At 36.8% G+C, this 25,158-nt stretch overlaps 1 protein-coding gene across 4 annotated transcripts; it reads right to left on the bottom strand.

Moving 5' to 3' along the window:
* Positions 1-6,608: 6,608 nt before the first annotated feature.
* LOC129268723 (alpha-amylase A-like) lies at positions 6,609-18,434 on the bottom strand. 4 transcript variants are annotated; one of them, XM_064104324.1, is made up of 6 exons: positions 18,081-18,155; positions 15,993-16,045; positions 13,507-13,658; positions 11,741-11,991; positions 11,146-11,294; positions 6,609-8,551 (listed from the first exon to the last, which is right to left on the bottom strand). In XM_064104324.1, the coding sequence occupies exons 2-6, from the start codon at positions 16,029-16,031 to the stop codon at positions 6,887-6,889; spliced, it is 2,256 nt and encodes a 751-aa protein (XP_063960394.1). In that variant the 5' UTR covers positions 16,032-16,045; positions 18,081-18,155; the 3' UTR covers positions 6,609-6,886. The 4 variants fall into 4 exon arrangements, with proteins under 4 accessions (XP_063960394.1, XP_063960395.1, XP_054762213.2 ...); XM_064104325.1 differs by lacking the exon at positions 15,993-16,045 and adding an exon at positions 16,615-16,643 and having other exon boundaries at positions 18,081-18,135; XM_054906238.2 differs by lacking the exon at positions 15,993-16,045 and having other exon boundaries at positions 18,081-18,129.
* Positions 18,435-25,158: the final 6,724 nt, after the last annotated feature.

The following is a 25,158-nucleotide window of genomic DNA, read 5'->3' on the forward strand; positions in this document are numbered from 1 at the left end:
ATATCAAGAAAATAAATATTTTTCAAAAATCGTTTTTTCAGAGTATTTTACTCCTGCAACACGATTACATACATTTTATAGCCAATCTGCAGGCAATTTTATGATTTTCATGGGTAATTTGCATATTTTGGCGGCCATATTGGATTTTGCCAATTTGCGGAAAATGCTCAAGGTTACACGAGTGGCATCATTCAGATTCGTAATCAGCAACCTCGAATTGACAAGAAACCATGGAAAATATGGTATATATGAAAAAGCAAGGTTATACCTGTTCTATCCTGGACTATTAGTATAGGCAGTCTAAGTTAAAACTGAGGGACTACGTCGGTGACGAGATAACGACCCCAGCTGCCGCCGGTTCTCCACCGACATGATTCGTCAAAACTCATGTCATCATTGGGGGCTCGACCTCGTCCACTAATTCGTTGAAGCCACATCTCTCTGATTTGGGGGCTATTCATCAAGGGGCAACTGTCTGCGGAGGCCGAGGCCGAGTGGAAGAGACATCGCAAGCTGCGGAGGCCAGGAACTGGACCGACCAGCAGGGCCGAGTGGGGCATTTCAAGCCAGAAGAGATGATGGGGGCTCTAGTCAACTATTGTTTAAGTTAAGTTATATTTTGTTATATCCAATGTATATTTCATGTACAATCATTGTAAAAGAAATCAAAAGGAAACCACAGAATGACAAAAGAGATTTGATTAAATCCTTTTACTAACTGTAATCCTCACTTTTACGTATTCTTTATTTGGTATCAAGCAGCAGTAGGTAAATAATTAAAAAAAGTCACTCCCACGTGACAATGAGTAATTGGAAATTTTCCTACATCAATAAGCGCGAGCAGAACATTTTTGATATTGTGATCTGAAACTTGATAATTTAAGTAGAGAACAAGCTGCGTATCTGAATAAACATGCGCGCGTGTTTCAGATTTCGACCAAGAATTTGGGTATTCTAAATATCTTTCTTATCATGAAAATCAATAAAGTGAGCGCGAAGCGATCTGAAAAAGGGTAAATTTAAGCTTTGTATTTCGAGTACTTTGTAGAAAAATTGTGAGGTTGAAATGGATCACAGTTAAAAAAGAGCTGATTATGTTTCATTATTATCACTTTGAGTTTTGACATAGGACCGGGACATTCTGTATGGACATTGTGTCATCATATCAAAATGATGACTATCTTCCTAATTCTCTTCCTAAGCATGAGAGCGCCTGAAATTTGGACATTAAAAGCACTTTTGTAATTATGAATAAGATGCATGAGTTAATATGTCTTCAACAATCAATGCGAGCGCAAATCGCAAGCCGAAAATAAAAATAATGAAAATAATGGGGATTTTAAGTAGTTTGTTTTAGAATTAATATTGAGATATACATAACTCACCGATCAAAATGCGAGCGTGCAGTGCTAGCTGATACGTTTTGACAATCTGACCTAAATAGGGATATTTTGATAACTCTATGGAATACAGGAAAATAATAGGTACCTGACGAATCAAAATTATAATATGAAAATGATAATATTCAGACCATAAAACAGAAATTTTTAAAGAGCACTTTTTAAAAATCGATTTGTAAATCAAACAAAATAATGAAAGTTCTATTTCCGAGCTGAAATATGTTTTGTATATTGACTTCAAAATTTGATATTTTAAGCTCCATACTGAGCAAGATATGTAAATCACCTAAAGGCCAAGCGAGAGCGAAAATTTTATATAGTGACATGAAAGATTTTTTATTTTTATTTTCCAAGTCTTCCCTTCATCTTATTTTATTCACTCCTCTTCCTCCTCTTATGTTTCCCCTTCTTTTTTATCCTCTCTTTTCCTTTTTTTTCTTTCTTTCCCCTTTTTTTGCTCCTCCAATAGGGGGGGGGGGGGGCGGGCCCCCTCTTGATCCGCCAATGAAAACACATTCGAATCCACCACGGCCTAGCGACCTTTGGCAAGACGTTAATCCACACTTTTCCACTCTCCACCCAGGTGTTAAATGCGAAAGCCTATCTTTTTTTTAAAACAAACAAGTGCACCAATTCTGCATATAGCATTTCCATTTATTTGAAGCAGGATAAAAGAGCATTGTAGATTAAATGCCTTGCTCACGGGCATAGGTGCCGCGGCGATACTTAATTGGAACTCTTGTTGGAATACTCCCCAGGGAGTAGAGAAATGCATACATTGTGTGCGGGCATGCCAGGATCCTATGACCGGGTTAATAATAAGTATTTGTAAGAGCTTAGAGACGTCGTTCCAATGTATTAAGCGCTATAAAGCAATTGTAAGAAAAGTGGTCTAAGCATGTTTTTTTAGTTTTATTTGGGGAATCAGGTCATTTTAGTAACTGTTTCAATTAGCTTTTGGTAAATCCTTGTATACGGGGAACCAAACGTTGCAATTATAGGCGCATATACATACGATCCACCATTTCTTTCCTGTTTGTGCCAATTAACTATCGCGGAATTAAAGGTAGAGTTAAAAATCACTGACTCTGATTATGTGCATCGCAGAAGAATACCTTAACCACTTGAAAATTTGGCCAAACAGATGAAGTGGAAGGCTAGGCACGGTGGCATCCTGTTAGGAAAACCGAGGCAATTTGGATCCGTGGCCGTCTTAATAGGTTCAACCGTTACAGGTGCAGACTAGATGTCACACTTGGAGCACCTTAAGGTGCAACATTGTATCTTTTGGAAAGGTACATCTTTCGACTTCTCTTGAATGTGCAAATAAGAACCTTTGGGGTGCAATTCTGCACTGCACCTTATATATGCAACTTTGCACCTTTCAGAGAGGTGCAAAGATGCACCTTTCCAAAAAAGTACAAAGTTGCACTTCAAAGGTGCTCCTAGTGTGACATCTGATCTGCCTTTAAAGGTGCATAGTTGAACCTATTTCTCTTAGTGTGCTCTTCTCGAGCCATATACCTTTTCTGCTTCATTCATACATGTCATTTGCCTCATCATTTTTGCAATTTCTTTAATTTCATTTATTCATTATATGTATAATCATGTCAATATATGCAATCAAGACCTTCATCCAGCAGGACCGTCGTACCGGGTTTCATCCTGCGATCCCGATGTAATGTAATTAATCATCTATAGTGAACTTAATCATCTACAGTGCAATCAATCATCTACAATGCAATCAATCATCTACAGTGCAATCAGTCATCAACAATGCAATCAATCATCTACAATGCAATCAATAATCTACAGTGCAATCAATCATTTACAATGCAATCAATCATCTACAATGCAATCAATCATCTACAATGCAATCAATCATCTACAGTGCAATCACTCATCTACAATGCAATCAATCATCTACAGTGCAATCAATCATCTACAGGGCAATCAATCATCTACAGGGTAATCAAATCATCTACAGGGTAATCAAATCATCCCCAGTGCTATCAATCATCTACAGGGCAATCAATTATCTACAATGCAATCAATCATCTACAGTGCAATTAATCATCAACAATGCAATCAATCATCAACAGTGCAATCAATCATCTACAGGGTAATCAAATCATCTACAATGCAATCAATCATCTACAGGGTATTCGAATCATCTACAGTGCAATCAATCATCTACAATGCAATCAATCATCTACAGTGCAATTAATCATCTACAGTGCAATCAATTATCTACAGGGTAATCAAATCATCTACAATGCAATCAATCATCTACAGGGCAATCAACCATCTACAGTGCAATCAATCATCTACAGGGTAAACAAATCATATACAGTACAATCAGTCATCTACAATGCAATCAATCATCTACAGGGCAATCAACCATCTACAGTGCAATCAATCATCTACAGGGTAAACAAATCATCTACAGTGCAATCAGTCATCTACAATGCAATCAATCATATACAGTACAATCAGTCATCTACAATGCAATCAATCATCTACAGTGCAATTAATCATCTACAGTGCAATCAATCATCTACATGGTAATCAAATCATCTACAGTGCAATCAATCATATACAGGGTAATCAAATCATCTACAATGCAATCAATCATCTACAGGGTATTCGAATCATCTACAGTGCAATCAATCATCTACAGTGCAATGAATCATCTACAGGGCAATCAAATCATCTACAGTGCAACCAATCATCTACAATGCAATCAATCATAACAGTGCATAAGTCATCTACAGGGAAATCAAATCATCTACAGTGCAATCAATCATCTAAAGTGCAATCAACCATCTACATTGAATTTAATCATCTACAATGCAATCAATCATCTACAGGCAATCAACCATCTACAGTGCAATCAACCATCTACAATACAATCAATCATCTACAGGGTAATGGATCATCTACAGTGCAATCATTAATGTACAGTGCAATCAATCTTCTACAATGCAATCAATCATCTACAATGCAATCAAACATCTACAGGGTAATACATCATCTACAATGCAATCTATCATCTACAGGGCAATCAATCATCAACAGGGTTATAAAATCATCTAAAGTGCAATTAATCATCTAGAGTGCAATCAATTATCTATAGGGTAATCAATCATCTACAGTGCCATCAATTATCTGCAGTGCAATCAATCATCTACAGGGTAATCAAATCATATACAGTGCAGTCAATGATCTACAGTGCAATCAATTATCTACAGGATAATTAAATCATCTACAGTGCAATCAATCATCTACAGTGCAATCAATTATCTACAGGATAATTAAATCATCTACAGTGCAATCAATCATCTACAGTGCAATCAATTATCTACAGGGTATACGAATCATCTACAGTGCAATCAATCATCTACAGTGCAATCAATCATCTACAGTGCAATCAATCATCTACAATGTAATCAATCATCTACAGTGCAATCAATCATCTACAGTGCAATCAATCATATACAGGGTGATCAATCATCTACAGTGCAATCAATCATCTACAGTGCAATCAATCATCTACCTACATGGTAATCAAATCATCTACAGTGCAATCAATCATATACAGGGTAATCAAATCATCTACAATGCAATCAATCATCTACAGGGTATTCGAATCATCTACAGTGCAATCAATCATCTACAGTGCAATGAATCATCTACAGGGCAATCAAATCATCTACAGTGCAACCAATCATCTACAATGCAATCAATCATAACAGTGCATAAGTCATCTACAGGGAAATCAAATCATCTACAGTGCAATCAATCATCTAAAGTGCAATCAACCATCTACATTGAATTTAATCATCTACAATGCAATCAATCATCTACAGGCAATCAACAATCTACAGTGCAATCAACCATCTACAATACAATCAATCATCTACAGGGTAATGGATCATCTACAGTGCAATCATTAATGTACAGTGCAATCAATCTTCTACAATGCAATCAATCATCTACAATGCAATCAAACATCTACAGGGTAATAAATCATCTACAATGCAATCTATCATCTACAGGGCAATCAATCATCAACAGGGTTATAAAATCATCTAAAGTGCAATTAATCATCTAGAGTGCAATCAATTATCTATAGGGTAATCAATCATCTACAGTGCCATCAATTATCTGCAGTGCAATCAATCATCTACAGGGTAATCAAATCATCTACAGTGCAATCAATGATCTACAGTGCAATCAATTATCTACAGGATAATTAAATCATCTACAGTGCAATCAATGATCTACAGTGCAATCAATTATCTACAGGGTAATCAAATCATCTACAATGTAATCAATCATCTACAGTGCAATCAATCATCTACAGTGCAATCAATCATATACAGGGTGATCAATCATCTACAGTGCAATCAATCATCTACAGTGCAATCAATCATCTACAGGGTAAAGGATCATCTACAGTGCAATCAATGATCTACAGTGCAATCAATTATCTACAGGGTAATCAAATCATCTACAATGTAATCAATCATCTACAGTGCAATCAATCATCTACAGTGCAATCAATCATATACAGGGTGATCAATCATCTACAGTGCAATCAATTATCTACAGGATAATTAAATCATCTACAATGCAATCAATCATCTACAATGCAATCAATCATCTACAGTGCAATCAATCATCTACAGGGTAAAGGATCATCTACAGGGTAATGGATCATATACGTGACATTCAATTTGGTTGGTCTGGCAATATAACTATTTCTCCTTTCGGGCAAAATAGTAATTGCGAGACATACATCGGATGAATTATTTTCATTATACTTCCCAATCCCTGATAAATTTGTATACTATCATTAGTGGTGGCACCAGGATTTTTATATTTGGCATTGGGCAAAAGACCATATTTTGGCTGGAGGGTGCCTGAAGAGGCAGGCGCATTTACTAGAGATCTTTCTTCTTCAGTTTTCAAAATTTCTTTGGAGAAACGGGGGGGGGGGGGGGCAACAATTCTGGCTGGAGGGGGTAAATTTCCCCAACCCCCATGCCCTCTTGGTGCTACCACTGATTATAGCCAACCTATTTGAGGATTACATATAATTACCAAGGATTGCAAAGTTTTGTAATGATAAATTTTATGCAACCAGGTATTTTGCTTCAAAATAAGAGCCTGAGCTTTATAAAATATAAGGCAGGACAATAATGATTACTTCAAACCATCTTTATTGTATTTGTTATATTCGGCTCCATAAGACGAGATGTGTAGGCCAACGAAACTAGTCGGTATTAAACCTTTATCAGTAGGCCTACGTTTCATCTAATATCCTGTTTATATGGAAGATGCATTTAGAAACCTGGCAAACGTATTAGATTTTGTTAACGTGTTATAGATATAGTTTCATAAATTTTAGTTGTGACTAAGTATATCTGATGAGCTAAATAGCTTTAACCCAATTTTGCACAAATGGAGCCTCACTAAGGTGATTACAGGTTATCAATCTGGCAGAAATCCTCGTTGTATTTAAAGACGTTGACATGGCCACATAGAGCGAAATGATTTCCTGCAGAAGATAGCAGGGGTTTTCCACCTTTGGAGCCGGAACATTCGCCCTGTTGGCGATTGCTTTCCCATTCATTTTCTGCCAGCAACCCCTTCAGCTCAAACCATCCGCCTTCCTCCGTCTTGCTACAATCCACATCGAGTTCAACCATCCAGTAGTGCTCCCCCCACTTGTTGAGAGGAGTGTAGCCGTAACCGTCATTCTCGACTGTTTTATAGTAGTTTGCATCGTTAGTGGTCCAAACCATTGGGGTACCTATTGTGTCCCAATCCTGACCCGACTCTTTCCCGTGCCAATCGAGGAAATGATCCCCTGCTTTTTTCTTATTAAAGGTATCGTCGCCATTCATTAGGTGGGTGATGGGAATGGCGCAGTTGTCGCTTTCTGCCGGCGCCCCGCACCCACTTCGCCTACTTGTGTCGATGCCGCCACGAACAGTCACGAACTGCCCGTTACTCGTGGGTTTGTACATGAAAATGACGGTGCGCTCTGATCCAGTTGGGGAAGTGGGGTTTGGACCTTGTGTTGGTCCCCCCGATGAAGGCTGGTTGGTTGGCTGATTTGTAGGTCCTACGATGGGTCCATTCTTCAAGGCACCGACATGGATGTACAGTAGAGTGTCATCATTTTGCCCACTGATATAGATGTTGGCGTTCCCCGAGGAATCCACAGAGACTGTGGAGCTACCCGTACAGGTTCCTGCGGATGAATCGTAATCCACCAAGGCCAAGTTGCAGTACTCTCCGGCGGGGAGACCCGTTTGAACCTGCTTGCTCAGGGAAGTGCCGTAACGAGCGATGGCGATGAAGGCTTTGCTACCTCGGGAAAAGTGAACCCAGTCCTGGCCACCCTGGAAGTTTTCCACGGAACTACTTCCGGCCTGGCTGCGCCATCGGACCATGTTCGTGATAGACCTCCAGCGATGCTCACAGATCCAGTCACCGCTGCAAGACCCATCGGCGTTGAATGTCGGCTCTATTACGTTATAGTCGAAATCACTTGGAGGTCCTTGCCAATCCTCATTAAATTTGTAACTGCTCATGATCCGAGGGAAACCGTAAGGCCAAGCCATCATAAAGGCAACAGCTTGCTTATACTGATCGGGGCTTGAATGTGTCAAGATGTTGCCACCCCCACCATGACCCCGTTGGTTGTCATGGTTATCAATAAACACCAGAGCCTTATCACTGTCCAGATCCCAATGAGCGCCTTTGCCCTTGCCAAAATCCCACAAATCTCCCAGATTGTTCGAATTCTTGAAATAGTTACCCAAGGATTCCCCGTAGATGAAGTCCGTGACTCTACCTAAATTGATGTAATCTAGTGCTTTGACGGGTTCCCCGCCCTTATCAATCACTTCGTGAAAAAAGAACGGTCGTGTATTCGCAGGGAAGTAGGCGGTGTTAAGGTCATTGGTCATGCCCAAGATTGCCTCAATGTCGCCAGGCCACATATGCTTGGCGGCATCCACACGGAATCCAGCAACACCTAGATCAATCACTTTATTGAAGTATGATGCAATTTGACCCCTGACATAATCGCTGCCTGTGTACAGATCTAGGAGTCCCACAAGGTTACAGTCACGTACCTGCAAGTGTGTTTATTAGAAGAAAAGAATATCAATGCATACAGTCTCACGGTCTCACCAAATTATATTGAACAGCCACTGGCATGTACCATGGAGGTAAAGAGGATAGAGTACCATCACACTCATTTTTTTTCAAATGCCAAAGTTAAAGCCACAGGGATAAATACGTCAGGGAAATGTTTCATAGGATTTGTTCTTGCAGATTGTAGACAAACGATCCCTTCCTGACTACAGACTTAATTGCCAGATGAAATAGGAAAAATGCCTCTGTAATGATAATTACTTTTCGCTGCCTCTGGTCGGATATTATGAGCAGGCACATTGCTAACTTTTACAAGGGAAAGCAAAAATAAATGTTGCAATATTTATTGAAATATGATTTGAAATTACTCGACTTGCCGCATTTGGCCGCAACTGTGACACATAATATCACATATAGATATATTCTTCTAAATTATTTTTTTGTAATGTGGAAGTGCGTGGAAATTTATAAAATGTTGATTTAAAAGTTGTCAAATTCTGATAGGTTTTCACATATTGAAAATGTTATACAATATTTCGCCCAATTTTAGGACATAATAAAGCTTTGAAGTAAATTTCCATGATTTCGTCATGTGTTAATTTATCCCCATTTTGTGATAAAATGAAATTGGAAATATTCCCAATTATCTATTTTCAACACAAATCACTTTCAGTTCTCCCATGAAAGTGGCCGCGGCGTCACAGGTTGCCACCAAAGACTAGTACACCTGTATATATTCTTTTTTACTTCTTTAGATCGAACTTGGAAGCTACATGAATTAATTTGCATGTCGTTGTCACTTCATTCTTTTTGCATCCATGCATGTATAGGCTACAGTGTAGTGTGACTAGAAGTTTCAAAGGGGGAATGCTTACTATATAAAAAAATGTACATTAATGCGTAGTATGTTAGGTAGAGTTCTTTCTGAGCCAAAAGATGGAGATATTTATTGTTATTATGTATATTTGAAAATAAAATGTCTTCCGTTAACTTGATCAGTGTGTTTCGTCGTGAGAGCCGGGCTAGAATCTAAAGATCTTCAATCTCTTCTTACTTTTACACTATACATTCAATTGGTAGTATGCTCTGATTGTCATTAACATATGCGCCAGTCACATTTGCTCTACCATGTCTACGGCGGCCGTACGGCGAGTCGAAAACAGCCGTGTTAATAATAGCTACATAGGTGGTTTGAATAAGAATTGATGAAACACCTGTTTTCGACTCGCCGTAGAGAAAATATGAATGAGGTATGAAGTTCTTTTTCTTTGGTCTATAATTATACTATCAATAAAAATGTGTTATTAAAGAAAAGACTGCACTCTACAAGCTCAGCTGTTTTAGCAGGCAGACGAGCCCGTTACCAACCTAATGCATAATTACCTTATCAATATTGTACGTTTCCAATTTATTTATTTACTTTGTTAGTTAATTAGTTATATATTGCAACGATGGCAGTTGGATTACTGATAATATAAAAATGAAAAATGACACAAATCTTAAATCTTTGTGAAATACCCCTTGGTAAAATAGTACAATAGTCAATTATTATTAGTACTAAAAAGGGGTACAGATGAAAGTTACACTATCAAAATAGGATAAAAGGGGGCATTTCATAATTCATAATAAGGGAAACTATAAGGGGAAAAATATATTTCATAAGGGAAACTATTATATTATTTCGTATATAAGATAAAACGGGTCATATAAGAAAAGGCGAAAGAACACTTTGATTGAAAGAGACATCTTAAAACAAAAAAGGGGCACCTTCAAAGCGGTGCTTGAAAAGGGGGATATTATACCCACTGCCCTCTCAATAAAAGCTATTCCATAAACTAATTATCTGCACTGAAAGCTACAACCGGTAATGTGGCAGCGATATATGTGTGTGGACTAGACAATCCGAAAGATGTGACTTGTATAATTACTATTAGCGCTCTGTTAGTTTCTGTGCGGCCGCTATATGGTCATGTAATTCATCACTGGCGTGCAGATGGGACATGGTGCTCATTGGTCATGGTCTCAAAAAGAAGAGCCGTGGTGTAGTGGTTCTGACTCTCGCCTTGAAACCAGAGGGTCGTGTGTTCGAATCCCACCGCGGTCTAGCGTCCTTTGGCAAGGCGTTAATCCACACTTCGCCACTCTCGACCCAGGTGCTAAATGGGTATCCGGTAGGATGCGAAAGCCTATAGTATATGCCTAGCAATTGAGTCTTGGAACTCTTGTTGGAAAGCTCCCCAGGGAGTGGAGAAGGTGCATACATTGTATGCTTGCATGCAAGGATCCGATGACCGTGGTAATAAATATGCTGTAAAGCGCTTTGGGCCGGCATTATGGAAAAAGCGCAATTATAAAAAAAAAAGCTATTATTATTGTTAGTATTTAATACTAACAATAATAATAGTAGTATTATCACAACCAAGAAGGGAAAATGAAAAAGAAAGAAAAAAGTGAAATATCATAACATTTCCTGATTATAATGCCAAAATCGATTTTGTATCAAAAGTTATTGCTTCGCTCGCATTTTTTTTTGGGGGGGATGCATTGATTACTCTACAGTATAGTTCCTTACCTCATTAATGTCTCCATAGTTAGTGATTTGGCCATTACTGGATTTGCATCTACTGAGCGGCTGGTTGAAGTCATTACTAGAGTACCCGGCACCGGGGAAAGAAAACTCGCCAGTGTTATAGGCAGATCCACCGGATCCCGTCCCGACGCCTGCAAGAGTTGTGAAACAGAAAGAGGTTGTCTCATAAGAGAGTGGTCACGAGCGAAGAGGGTAATACATAACATGGAGTTTTGCCTCCACGATGTCCGTAGGAATCAAGAACAGATAAAATCTATTGTCAAATGCCCTTCATGACAAAGAACAACCAAGAAGTCTTTGTCGAATACTGGTAAATCAAAGTAGCAGCTCCGTCCGGTCCTATTATATGTACAAACGACATTTTCAATTTTTTCGTCAGCTTCGAAACTTAGGACGAAACTGCTGTTCTGGTTCACCAATTTTCGACAAAGGCCTCCCAGCTGTTCACTGTCATTTGATGGGCATTTGGCAATGCATTTATTCAGTTCTTGAATCCGTTGCGCGTCGTAGAGCGAAAACGCCCCATTATCTCAGTGGCATATTAAAGGTTCCGGGGGCTCTGAAAAGAAAACCCTACCTGCATCTTCTCCACACATGTGATTGACGACAGCGTCTACATATATCCTCACTCCGACGTCGTTGCAGCGTCGTACCATATCCGCAAACTGTTGCTCGGTTCCACGGCGACTATTAAGTCCGTAGCTGATTGGCTGGTAGCTTTCGTACCATGGTCGTTTTACATTCGGATCCCAATATGGCGCGTAAATCACTCGATGTTCATTAGGAGGGGATATCTGAACTCCACCGAAGCCATGCGGGGCCAAAAATCTGTCACGAACAGAATAATTAAAAGGGTTAATTTCCAATTTGTCTGATACCAATTCGTCCAATTTCTACCTCGTCTACTGTCATTTGGTCTACAATCAGTTTGCCCAATTTCCATTTGGTCTAATTGCATATTCGTCCACTCACCACTTCGTCTAATAACCAGTTGGTCGAATAGCCATTTAGTCCATACCATTTGGTGTAAATGGACTTAGTGTTAATTGGGCGAAATGAATGAAATGGATATTAGACCAACTGGGTTATGAGACGAAATGGTCATAGACGAAATGGTGATTAGACGAAGTGATGATTAGATCAAATGGTTATTGGACCAAATGGTTGTTAGACGAAATGTTGAAGGACGGAATGGCATAAGACTAAATAAAAGCAGACCATGCGGTGAGTGGGCGAGTTGGTAGTAGACCTGATCGAGTTTTGATTCCTGTTGTGTCTAATATTTTTCATTGATATCTGTCACTGAAAAATCATAATCCACTAAATCTATTGAGGAGATTCGTGTAGGCACTGTCAAAATTGTCTTTGTTTCGTTTTTAGTATTCGTCCTGTCTTGTCCAAGTGATTGTCTGTTCACACACTCCTGAACTCAGGGATTTTTTTTATACAGCAGGGGTATGATATAATATTTTTTTGCTAAGTGTTACATAGTGAGTAGGCATAAAAAGCTTGACCCCACTAGTATTCGTTTTCATTGTACAAACCTTTTTAATTTACGAATTGAATTTCATTGATCAAAGATATACTTTAATTAACTATTTATTGCAGGGAACCCATACTAACAAGCTTTGCTTTCCAGTGGGTTCCCTTTTTTCATTTCTGTATATTATATTTTTTGTGTTTTGCTATACATTGTAACTTTTGTTAAATTTTGGAATGAAAAAGAATAAATGCAATCAATCAATCAAAAAATATCTATATTTAACGTGCGAGAGAAAAATAATTGAATCTGCGAATTGAGAGATTAGACAAAAAATTGTTTTAAAAACATTTTACCAAAAGATTAGATAAAAAGGGAAAAATTACAATAATTAAGATTATTTTAAGTGTAGGAAATTTCGAAATGCTCACTCTGAGACAAAGTAAAAATCTAAGGACATCATTAATATCAATATCGGCTGATAGCCGTTCACCTAAGCATCAGGCACATAACAAAGGACACGTATATGTCCCGCCCCATCCCAACCCACTTTATACAACATTTACATTGTAACGTTAATTATTTGAAGAATAGTTCCTCTTTTTTAAGTGATTAATTTATTTGTTATTATTTTTTATTCACTATCATTTCTTTAAAGTATTTATTGAGGGGGTGCCACTACATCATTGAACGACCAGAAAACGCGTTAAAATTATTACCCTTTCTAGTTACAGGCCGTGTAGGGTCGCAAAAACGCCCGCCAAGATGACCAAAACAAGTGGTTTTTTTTTTCTTAAGAGATGACAAAAGGGTATGTTTTTTAAATTAAAAGATCTATATATATTTACAAGAGGTAAACTTACGTTTCACATTCATTAGCGATACTGTTCCACGGCCACTCAAAGAGATGTACCATGGCTGTTCGATCGAAGGCCGTGTTTGGGGTATTATAACCCAGGGCCCCAGCCAACAGGCAGAACCAAACAACAAAGTTGTACATAATTTTCAGTTGAACCTGAAAATTTCAATTCAATTTATTTATTTCATTTTCAACAGAACAAAGTAATGTGGTCAAAATAGTTACAGTGAACTTATACAGACAAAATAAATTCAGGCATGTACAGTATATGATATTTATCTATAAGTAAAAGCAAAACAAAACAGAGTATTATACATAAGCAAAATATCATAACCATTTTAAAATAAAATTCTGAGAAAATGGAGGGATCCACTAAAAAGCAGTGCTTGTATTGTGTGGACCCCTTAACCTGAAAAGAATGAGGGAATAAGATAAGTGGGGTTTTTATGTCGCAGATTGCTTTTATCTTTTTTTTTAACGAAAAAGGGTATATTAGGGGACTTGTTTCGTTGACGGTCTAGGAGACGGTTTCATGAAAGTTGTCAACACTTGACAATCTGTCCTTCTCCGACAGTTACCATATTAACAGTCATAGGCTTTGAGCCAACCAAAGTCAAGGATTTCACTAAAATTGTCAGCACTGACAATGTAGCCGTGGTTTAATGAGCCAAAAATTTGGAGGGGGCAATACATGGCGTATCGGGCAATTTTTTTTTAAGTTCTGAGCGAGCAAATATTTTGACATATTTATTTTTCCAAAATCCAATTTCGCGATAGATTTGACATAATACTTCAAAAATAATATCATAATGTTACCCTTTTATCTTTCTTTTTCTTTCCTTTTCTCTTTTTTTTTCTTTGTCGTACTTTTTTTTTTTTTTTTTTTTTTTTTTTTGGGGGGGGAAGCACCCAAAGCCCACCATCTATACGCCACCGCAATATAGTCAGTGTTAACAACTTCATGCACCACTCACAATGTCCATAATTGATTTAGGTTGTTGGGAAGGGGTAAGCAAAAGTTTAAGGATTACTTGTCATGAGGGGGCGACTAGAACAAGCTAGAACCCATTTTGTATTTTTATATATAAATTCGAGAATCTGATGAAAAGTAAGTTTGGGTTTCGGACAAAAGGGGGTTTAAAAGAAATGAAGGGCGAGACTCTCTCTGCAACCCCCCCCCCCCCCCACCAGCGCATATCCAATGAACCTTTAGGTCCTACAATGCAGTTTTGAATCTTTTTGTTTTATTTCGAATTATAATTTGTTTACTCGGTGTGTATTTTTCCCGGTTCATTCAAAACAGTAAAAACGTTATTTAAAATTTCATGCAACGCTGTTTACTTTATGAATCTTACAGCAGTTGCTTAAAAGTTTAAACAACCATGCTTAATTTATTGGGTACAAAATATTTGTTGTTCAAGATTTTTTAACACCTATTTAAACGATTACACTTCGTAATTCCGAAGGTTCTTTATTCCGAAGGTTCGTAATTCCGAAACACGTAAATTGCCTATATACCTCGATGATTGTTAATCCGAAAACCTAAAAGGGTTCGTTAATCCGAACATTTGAGGCGTTATTCCGAAGGTTCGTTATTCCGAGGGTTCGATAATCCGAAAACGAAATAAGGTTCGATGTTCCGAGGGTTCGTTAATCCGAAACGAAATAAGGTTCGTTGTTCCGAAGGTTCGTTAGTCCGAAAACGAAATAAGGTTAGTTAATCATTTAGTTTTCGGACTAACGAACCTTCGGAATTACGAACCTCATTCCGTTTTCGGATTAACAAACCCTCTGAATTACGTACCTTATTTCGTTTTCGGACAAACGAACCTTCGGAATTACGAACCTTCGGAATAACGAACCTTTATGCGGTTGCAATTTAAATTGCTGATACTGCAGTAAGATTCATGATTATAGTAAGCAACGTCGTATATTAAACAATTTTTTTTATACTGTGCAAAGGATGAGGAACAGAAATAAATCAAAATTAATTGTATTTTAAAGGTGCGGTTCACCCTGACGAAAAGTTTGTTGTAAAAAAAATACAAAAAAAGTAATTAAGAAATACCTGTCACGGTTTGAGGAAAATTAATCAAAGATTAAGAAAGTCAATAGGCCGATTTATTGTGTAACAGAAAATACCACTTAATGATTTTCATTTATTTAAGATATGTTTGAGGATTTATATACAAAACAATTGTTCATTATCTTGATGTCAAGTTTCAGATATGTATTTTCTTGTCCAGAATTTTGTTATGAAAAATGTTGCAAAAACCAATAAATGAAATGAAATGAAATGAAATATAGAATTTGACTTCTTTTTACTCGTGACGTCAAATGCGATCAGCTATTCCACATGCTATGTAATATAAAACGCATAAATTTCATTTTTGAATGGTTTGATTTGCTTTGATTTTATTTATTTATATTTCTTCTACATAACAATAATATAACATGAACATAACAAATACATTTTGGCAATATACGTACCATTGAATACAAAATCAGTTGTAGAAGATGGATTGCCATTGTAAGCAAAAATGCTTGAAAATAGGACAAACCGAAACCGTAATATTAATTATATAATCATATTATGAGCAGAATGAATGACTGCGAATTATTAAAGTATCAATTGAATAAAAAGATAGAAAATCAAACAAGCACTTGCTATAATATATAATCATGAAGAAAAACGATAATAGTGGTAAAAATGAAGATAATGATGATGATGATGATAATGATGATAATGATGATGATGATAATGATGATGATGGTGGTGGAAGTCATGATGATGGTGGTGGAAATGATGATAAAGTTATAGTTTGTGATGACTATTGTTTCCTTGCAGGAGCGGATGTGAAATGATTTATCTGTTGATATGGAAGGTATATATACAATAAGAATCAATTTTTTTTTTTTTTTCAGGGGGGGGGGTTACAGTTCATTGATTCTTTTTACTTAGCCATACATGGGACACTGCTCGAATATGACGTCAGAAATCAAAATAAATTGAAATCATAAATTTTTCATCTTTCATGTATGGACCCTTCTCAAACATTCACCAATATATTTTTTCTTTTATTTAGAAAAAAGTTCGCTGGGGTGAACTTACCCTTTAAGGCAATCATCGGAAAACGTAGGCTTATATGATTGGCATGCGAAAAGATTTTCGAATAAAACGTCGTAACATTTAATGCCAATATTTAGACATTTAATATCGTGCTAAACAACGTTCTAAAAAATAGTGCGAATATATGTTGAAATCCGTGGATATAATATTTTGTGAAAAAAGGGGCAAAATTCAATATCTAATCATAGTAATATCATGGTTATTGCATTTTTATCAGCTCCGATTTGCATTTATATTCTTCTGTATTTGAAACAAAATTTGGACAAACTTGAACTACCATTCCTTGGTTTAAATGCAATGATGACATTGAACGGGAAAAACTACAGTCGGCTATAGTTCTCTAACAATTATTTTGATCCTCATATAAAAATTTGATTCATTCATATTATGAGAAAATAAGCAATATGGGACTTGTGTGAAAATCGGATTATGTGCAGGTTCTTAATTTCGGAAGTTCTGTTGTTTTTCACAGTATTTATCAGCAGAAAATATACATAAGAAATATTGATGATCCCATATTATTGATATAGGCCGACTTTATTTGCAAATTAATTTATATTGATTATTTTTTGCCCACCACCCCTAAGCCCACAATAAGTCGCCCAAAATGTTTTTAAAGACTTTTCTAAAATAGAAAAGCAGATCTTAAGCTATGAAATTATATTAACCGGGTTTCAAAAGAAACTGATCATGCAAACTCTTTCAAGGCACTGCACAAATTCCACTCAGTCAAAATTAACGATACTTTTACACAGGCTAGCTTCTATAATCTTTACTAAGCACATGCCAATAATTAAGAAATAATAATAATTAAGAAATTACTTCAATCACAATCCTAATGTTATGTTTATTGTATGATTTAATCTTATTTATATGTCCATTGTAAAATATGTATATGTTATTTTTATCGTTGCAGGGCCTCTTTGTAAATCAGTTCTATAACTGAAAGGGCTACCCTGCGTAAATAAAACTGAAATAAATAAGTAATAAATAAATAGCCCCTCACATCAATTATTGGTTTCAGAATCCAAAGTCAGAAAATTGCAAAGGAAGATCAATGAAAAAAAATGGGATTAAGCAAACTTAACAGTTATTACAAATGTTATTCACAGGCATGTGCAAGTGACTGGCTCAATAAAAAAGAAGCTAATTAAAGGAAGTTAACATCAACATGTTACATTACTAGAACAATCACACAGCCACACATAGTTCCCCGGGGTATGTCGCGGTAAGAGCGGGGCATAAAATCTGAATACGGTGTGCGTGAGGGTGTGTGAGGGTGTGCGAGTGGGTGTGCGTAAGGGTGTGTGTGTGTGCGTGACTGTGTGAGATACACACACAGGTAGACCTACACACTGTGTTCTGATCATCCCCGCTTACCGTTTTTACTGTGTAAGAGAGAATGACTTGAGCGAAAGGCCTCTAAAACGAGAGAGAAAGAAACTCACCTTCGCATAAAAGAATTCTTCGGGCTTATTCAGAAACAGAGGAGCATCAGGATATGAAATATTGCAGCGAATCTCATCTAGATATATAGAATTAGGCTCCGCGTCGTATCATCGATAAGAGATGCAAGTCATCTATGACGTAATTGACACTTGACCAATCAAATCGAGGGATTTCAGTAGCTTGCGACAAGTACCTTGCGATTTTGATGTTGATAAGGAGAACAGTACCCTGGACCGTGGGATATGAAGCCAGGTGATGAGGTTCCCAATTTGACGGGATGGAAAATACCAGTCAGCCGCTGCCACCCCGCTTGGTCGTAACAATGAACCCATCTTTGTGTCGGCATGTTTTACTAAAATATAAAAAAAAACATTTATTCAAAATTTTAGCAGGATATGGAAAAATACAAATTATGCTTCATTGTGACAAATTATATCGAGGTTTAGCTCCAAGGTATGTTGATAGGGGCAAAACAACCTGATGGTGGCTGCAGTAGAGTAATGAGCCAAAGCGAAGCGAACGAGCGGATTTCGATTTTATTTTTTTAATACAAAACGTTAATGTTGTGATAGATTTTTACATAAAATTTAGATAATAATATCACATTTCGCCCATTACCTTTCTTTTTCTTCATGGTCGTGAAACTTTTGGGGGTCCATGGCTCGCAGCCCCTTTCCTCATCTGTATACTGTATGTCAGTAAGTAAAATTTTGTCTTTCCCTCTTAATGAAAAAAAAAAGATGACGCCGTCCCCTCTTAAAAGACAAACCGCCATGCCTCAGCTGGATCAAAGCTATTTCTCAGATATAGTACATGTATGGGATAAATTATTCAAATGTGAGAAATTATAAATGTACAACAGCATTGACAACTCTTGTATTTAAATATGTTGTGACTTGTGAAAGAAATGAATGAGGCATTGCGGCTTGTCATTGTTCAAAACCCACCTACACCCTGTGGTCTAGTGGTTAAGGCACCGGCGTTCCGAGCTGGGGGCCCGGGTTCGATTCCTGGTAGAGACATTTTTTCGGCATCACCAATTTTTTTTCCAAAAGGCAGATAGCTCTGGGGAACCTCAATTTAAGCTACGCCTACAATTGTTCTCTTCATACATTTCTTTAACAAGGCACAACATCTATATCTATATCTGTCTCTATCTCTAACTATGAATTTATTTATTGTTGTTAATATTATTATTTTATTTTATTTTATCATTGTTACATGAATAGTTCATTTTTTTGGTTACATATTAATTTATTTGTTTGTGGTCTCTAGGACAACTAGTGCCAGTATTAACACTCCAATTAAGTTACGTTTTATTATTAACGATATCATTTTTGCTTAGCCCCTGAATTGGCAATAATGATAGATCTACATGCCGTGGCGTACAGACGGGGAGGGGGCTTGGGGACGCTTGCCTCCACCAAATTATTCATGCCCCCCCCCCCAAAAAAAAAAAAAAAAAAAAGAAGAGAGAAAGGTGAAATATTAAAATGGTTATTTGAATATCATGTCAAAATCTATAATAAAATTTGATTTTTTAAATTCAATATTTTTGCCCTCTCCCTTCGCTGTATATGGTCTCCACAATTTACAAGCGGCATGATAAGTTTTTCCATGCATTAATTCATTGATGAACTTCAATGCAATTACCTTTTTTTATGTAAAAAAAAGGTATTGTAAAACGGGGAACATGGTGAATGCCAGGTAAATTACATGGATCCAAAATAGGTCCAGATACGCTGGGGGAACAATGGTTAGCGATCGATCAGGCCATCTTTAAATTGTATGTATACATTTTCATCAAATGTTATTTTTCACAAACAAGAAAGCTTGCTAGAGGCATGCCAATCATAGCAACAGTTTATATGCGAATCGGATCAAGGTTCACTAGATCCATGCAGGGTCGTATGCAGGATGATTATTAAAATATATATTATAAAAGGTTAATTGCGATCCTTGTCCTTTATCTTTCCATTTTCTTCATATCTTGTAAAAAAAATTATGAATCGACTAGAAGGGGCCAGGGTCCTCAGATAGGTTTGCCACAGGTGATGATGTTCCCAAGACGAGTGGATCGAAAGACACTCAAACACGACCAATTTGCGTGATTTCAAACAACCATTGCATGCTTGGGGCATGGACCCCCAAAAGTTACGCGGCCAAGAACATTGCAGATGAAAAAAGGAAAGGAAACAAATTATGAAATATGATATAATTCTGTTAACATTATGTCAAAATTTTTGCTCGATCGCGACTTGTTCCATATTCGCCATGTTTTTCTCACTCACCATTTTTGGTTCATTTCTCCACTATACTGTAGATGATGAATGATGTAACCAGGTGGGTGTTTTAATGGCTCGGTGTAAAAATGGCAGAGGTAAAAATGGCAGAGGTAAAAATGGCAAAGGTAAAAATGGCAAAGGTAAAAATGGCAGAGGTAAAAATGACAGCGGTAATAATGGCAGAGGTAATAATGGCAGAGGTAAAAATGACAGAGGTATAAATGGTCAGTCTTAAACCCCCATGCCAAAAAATCCAGAAGCCCCTCCATGCATACAGTAGATTAAATAGGTAAGGTTCTGAGAAGAGAATTGGAATTATGTTTGACTAATGGAAAGGGAAACATTTTTAAATGATACTGTAGATCTTCTGCACCAAATTGATAACCTTGAGTTGGTATTTCTTATATTTTCCTGGACTTACATGCACGGCCTTCTCAGTCATGTTAAATTGCTCTTCTAATATTCATATTTGAAGCACAAGTTGGATCCCAAGTATTATTCTTAATTCATTACAGGGGAAATTCACACTTACAAAGTTTATTGTAGAAATAGCAGCAACTAATTAAACTGATATTGGTGGGGGTATTAGGGAATCCATCAAATATTTGAAAAGCTATTAGAATTTTACATTTTAACGGTGACGTCATTTGCGAGCAGTTTTTCCCACATTATGGTGTAATAAAAAATAAAAATGAAATGTCATTTTCTAAAAAAAAAATGAAAATGTTTTTTATTGTACCCTAAGTATATCAACATGCAAATCATTTCACATCCGCTCCTGAAATTTATTTTTGGGCAATCATGAACCACTGATTAAAAAATTGAAAAGTATATATTTTGGTGCATAAAATACGGGGCAGCTGCTAGTATATGACCTCTGTCAATTTAACCTCTGCCATTTTTACCTCTGCCCATTTTACCTCTGCCATTTTTACCTCTGCCATATTTACCTCTGCCATTATTACCTCTGCCATTTTACCTCTGCCATTATTACTTCTGCCCATGGGCGGAAATCCCAGGGGGGACAGGGGGGACGTGTCCCCCCTACTAAAAATAGTAGGGGGGACACAATATCAAATGTCCCCCCTACTATTTTTGGTCTTTTATGATGGTAAGAAATACATCATTCTAAATCGAAATAAAACATGTATTTTGGGACGAGTTGGGACGAGATGACCGTACTTTTGGGATGATAACCTTTTTTTTTTGCTTGTCAAATTTTCCCGCCCCTTGTCCCCATAGGCGAATCCAGGGGGGCCGAGGCCCCCCCCCCCCCCATTGGCGGAGCAAAAAAAAGAAAAAAAGGGAAGAAGGGAAGAAGGAAAAAGGAAAAAAGGAGGGAAAGAGAGGAAAAAACAAGAGAAGGACGACGAGTGCATAAAATAAGATGAGGGGAAGACTTGGAAAATAAAAATAATCTTTCGTGCCACTATATACAATTTTCGCTCGCGCTTCGCGCTCGCATTGCCTGTTAGGTGATTTACATATCTTGTTCAATATGGAGCTCAAATATCAAGTTTGGAAGTCAATATACAAAACATATTTCATCTCGGAAATCGAACTTTCATTATTTTGTGTGATTTACACATTGGTTTTTCAAAAGTGCTCTGTAAAAATGTCAGTTTTATGGTCTGAATAATTTTATCAACATTTGCTGCTTGCGCTGCGTGCTCGCAAATTTTGATTTATCAGGTACTTATTATTTTCGTGTATTCCATAAAGTTTTCAAAATATCCCTTTTCAGGTCTGATTGTCAAGACGTATCAGCTAGCGCTGCACGCTGGCATTTTGATTGGCGAGTTATGTATGTTTCAATATTGATTATACAACAAACTACTTAAAGTCCCCTTTTCATGACAGTTTATCAAAAATTTTAGCTCGCGATTTGCGCTCGCATTAATGGTTAAAAATATATTAACTGATGCATCCCATTCATAATTACAAAAGTGAAATTTCCAGTTTTTATGCCATAATATCATCAGATTTCGCGCCCTCATTAGGCATTAATGAATATGATATTAATTTGATAATTAAATTGTCCCTTTTGTTTCATCTCGCGCTTAGCAAGAGGAATAGGAAGATAGTCATCATTTTCATGACATGTCGTAAGGATGTCCCGGTCCTATGTCAAAACTCAAAGTAATAATAATGAAAATTTTAGCACTTTTTTTAAGTGCTATCCATATCCACCTAACAATTTTCCTACAAAGTGCTTGAAATATAAAGCTGTAATTGACTCTTTTTTCAGATCGGAATATCAAAGTTTCATGATTTTCATGATTAAAGATGTATTTAGAATGCCTAGATTCTAGGTCAAAATATGAAACACGCGCGCGCATGTTTATTCAAATACTCAACTTGTTCTCTATTTAAATCATTATCCAGTTTCAGATCACAATATCAAAATTTTTCTGCTCGCGCTTTGTGCTCGCATTAGAAATGTAGGAAGACCCCTATTACTCATCCTTTTCATGATTTACAAAACATTGATTTTGATTGATTTATTTTATTTAAACACGGTAAATAAACAGAGTGGCCCATTCTTAGGTCTAAATCTCGATTTGTTTTCTGCTCGCGCTTCGCGCTTGCATCAATTGTTTAATTATATAGCTATCCTGTTCACGATTACAAAAATTGATTAAAATTTTTTCTTTAGAAATTTTCAAAAATTTTCAGCTCGCGCTTCGCGCTCGCATTCTTTTAATTGTTGAAATATGTAACAGCTTCATGGCTAAGTGCAAGCAGTCCTTAACAGGTACCTTTTCAACAGGTACCAGTTCAAAACGTATATACAAATTTTCTGCTCGCGCTTTGCGCTCGCATTCTTAATACTCATCCTTTTCATGATTTCCAAAACATGAATAGAGTGTCTCGTTCAGTAAATATAATAGGACTAAATCTCTAAATTTTCCGCTCGCATCAATTTTCTTCTTATATACCTATTCTGCTTGAGTTACAAAAAGTGCTTAGAATTTCCATTCTTTAGGTGAAAATGTCAACAAAAATCAGCTCGCGCTTCGCGCTCGCATTATTTGATTGTTAAATGCTAACTGCACGCAGTTTTTAACAGGTATCTTTTCCATCAGTTAATTTCTGCTCGCGCTTTGCGTTCGTAGTAATTATTAAGTTGCATACACATTTTTTTCAGGATAACAAACATTGCCCAGAATGTTCAAATTTTAGTCAAAAATACATAAAATTTCGCGCTCGCATCATATAAATAAGGATTATGATATTATATATGAATTTATAAGAATAAAGCTAAGAAGTGAATAATGAGAACTACCCCTTCAAAGAAACAAACACAAATCATCTTCGAGCTGCCGATTGGTAAAAATATGGCTGAAACAAATTTCCGCCCCCCCCCCCTATTGGCGAAGGCTGGATCCGCCCCTGTGTCCCCCCTACCTTTTGGGAGAGATTTCCGCCCCTGCTTCTGCCATTATTACCTCTGCCATTTTTACCTCTGCCATTTTTACCCGGCACCTGTTTTAATAAAGCTGTTCTTAAGTTAAGAGCGACTTTAAGAACGAATGGTGATTTGTATATTCATTGGCACTGGCGTAAATCCGTGTTGATGGGTGGAGGGGGATGATTGAAATATTTTGGCTTTTTTTTTGCAATCATGTTTTTAGATATGCAAGGAATTGTCATTGATATGTCCATATGGCAAATACCCCTCCAATATTATTGTCTTTTTTACCCCATGATGGTTTAATGGTTTTATTAGAGATTACATTCAAAATAAATTCATGAATAAATCATCCACTTCAAGCTAACGGATATCCACACACCCATCACGCATATTTCTCTCTCTCTCACACACACTCTCTCACTCTCTCTCTCACACACACACACACACACACTCTTTCTCTCACGCACATATACACATGTCATCAACATTTACAAATCACTAAGTTTATTCAAATGATGCATCATTCTACACTATTAATCAAAGGAGAGTCATGAACACGATATATAAAACAAGATATAACTTTCTACTTTCAGACAGCGGTGCTTTAATAATAGGTCTATCTGTACATTCTTTGGCAAAAAACAAAACACGTCATGATAATCACCATGATAATACTGCTGGATAATATCATCGATAAAGTGTAATAATAGTAAAATAACAACAGTGAAAGAACAAAAGGACAATAAACAAAACAAGGGGATAATACTATTCCCTATTCATAATAATGATAATAACTATAATAATAATGATAATAATAATATAATAATATTAATAATAATGATAATAATAATAATAAGTAGGGCCTATGATAATAATAAAAATAATAATTATGATAGTTAAAAGAATAATAGTGATAAAGAGTAATAAGAATGCTATAAATAATAACAATGATTTTTATAATATGATAACAGTATTGATAAAACTAATAATGATAATATCAATAATTACAATAACAATATGATACGGTGTAAATCCACTCAACTTGTACGAACTCCTCTTACTTTGTAGGATTAGAAATTGCCATAAATGTTCTTCCTGATGTCAGATCTGGCTGCAAATTCTTTGGCCACTTTTTCGATGTTGACTTGGTCAAGGATGCCACAGTGAGCATTGCAGACCACCACGGCGTTGAGTCTTCGTTGTGTCATTGTATTCCGAAGCCATGACTTTAACCGGCGCAAGGTAGAGAAACTTCTCTCACATTCGCTGGAAGACACTGGACAAACAAGAAGAAGCTTCATGAGGGTCTTCACCTCGGGAAACAGTGCTCGGACCTCCGGGAACATCATCCTGTATGCTTCCACGGCCTCATGAAGT

Source organism: Lytechinus pictus, chromosome 9 (assembly GCF_037042905.1).
Source record: "Lytechinus pictus isolate F3 Inbred chromosome 9, Lp3.0, whole genome shotgun sequence".
Classification (NCBI taxonomy): domain Eukaryota; kingdom Metazoa; phylum Echinodermata; class Echinoidea; order Temnopleuroida; family Toxopneustidae; genus Lytechinus; species Lytechinus pictus.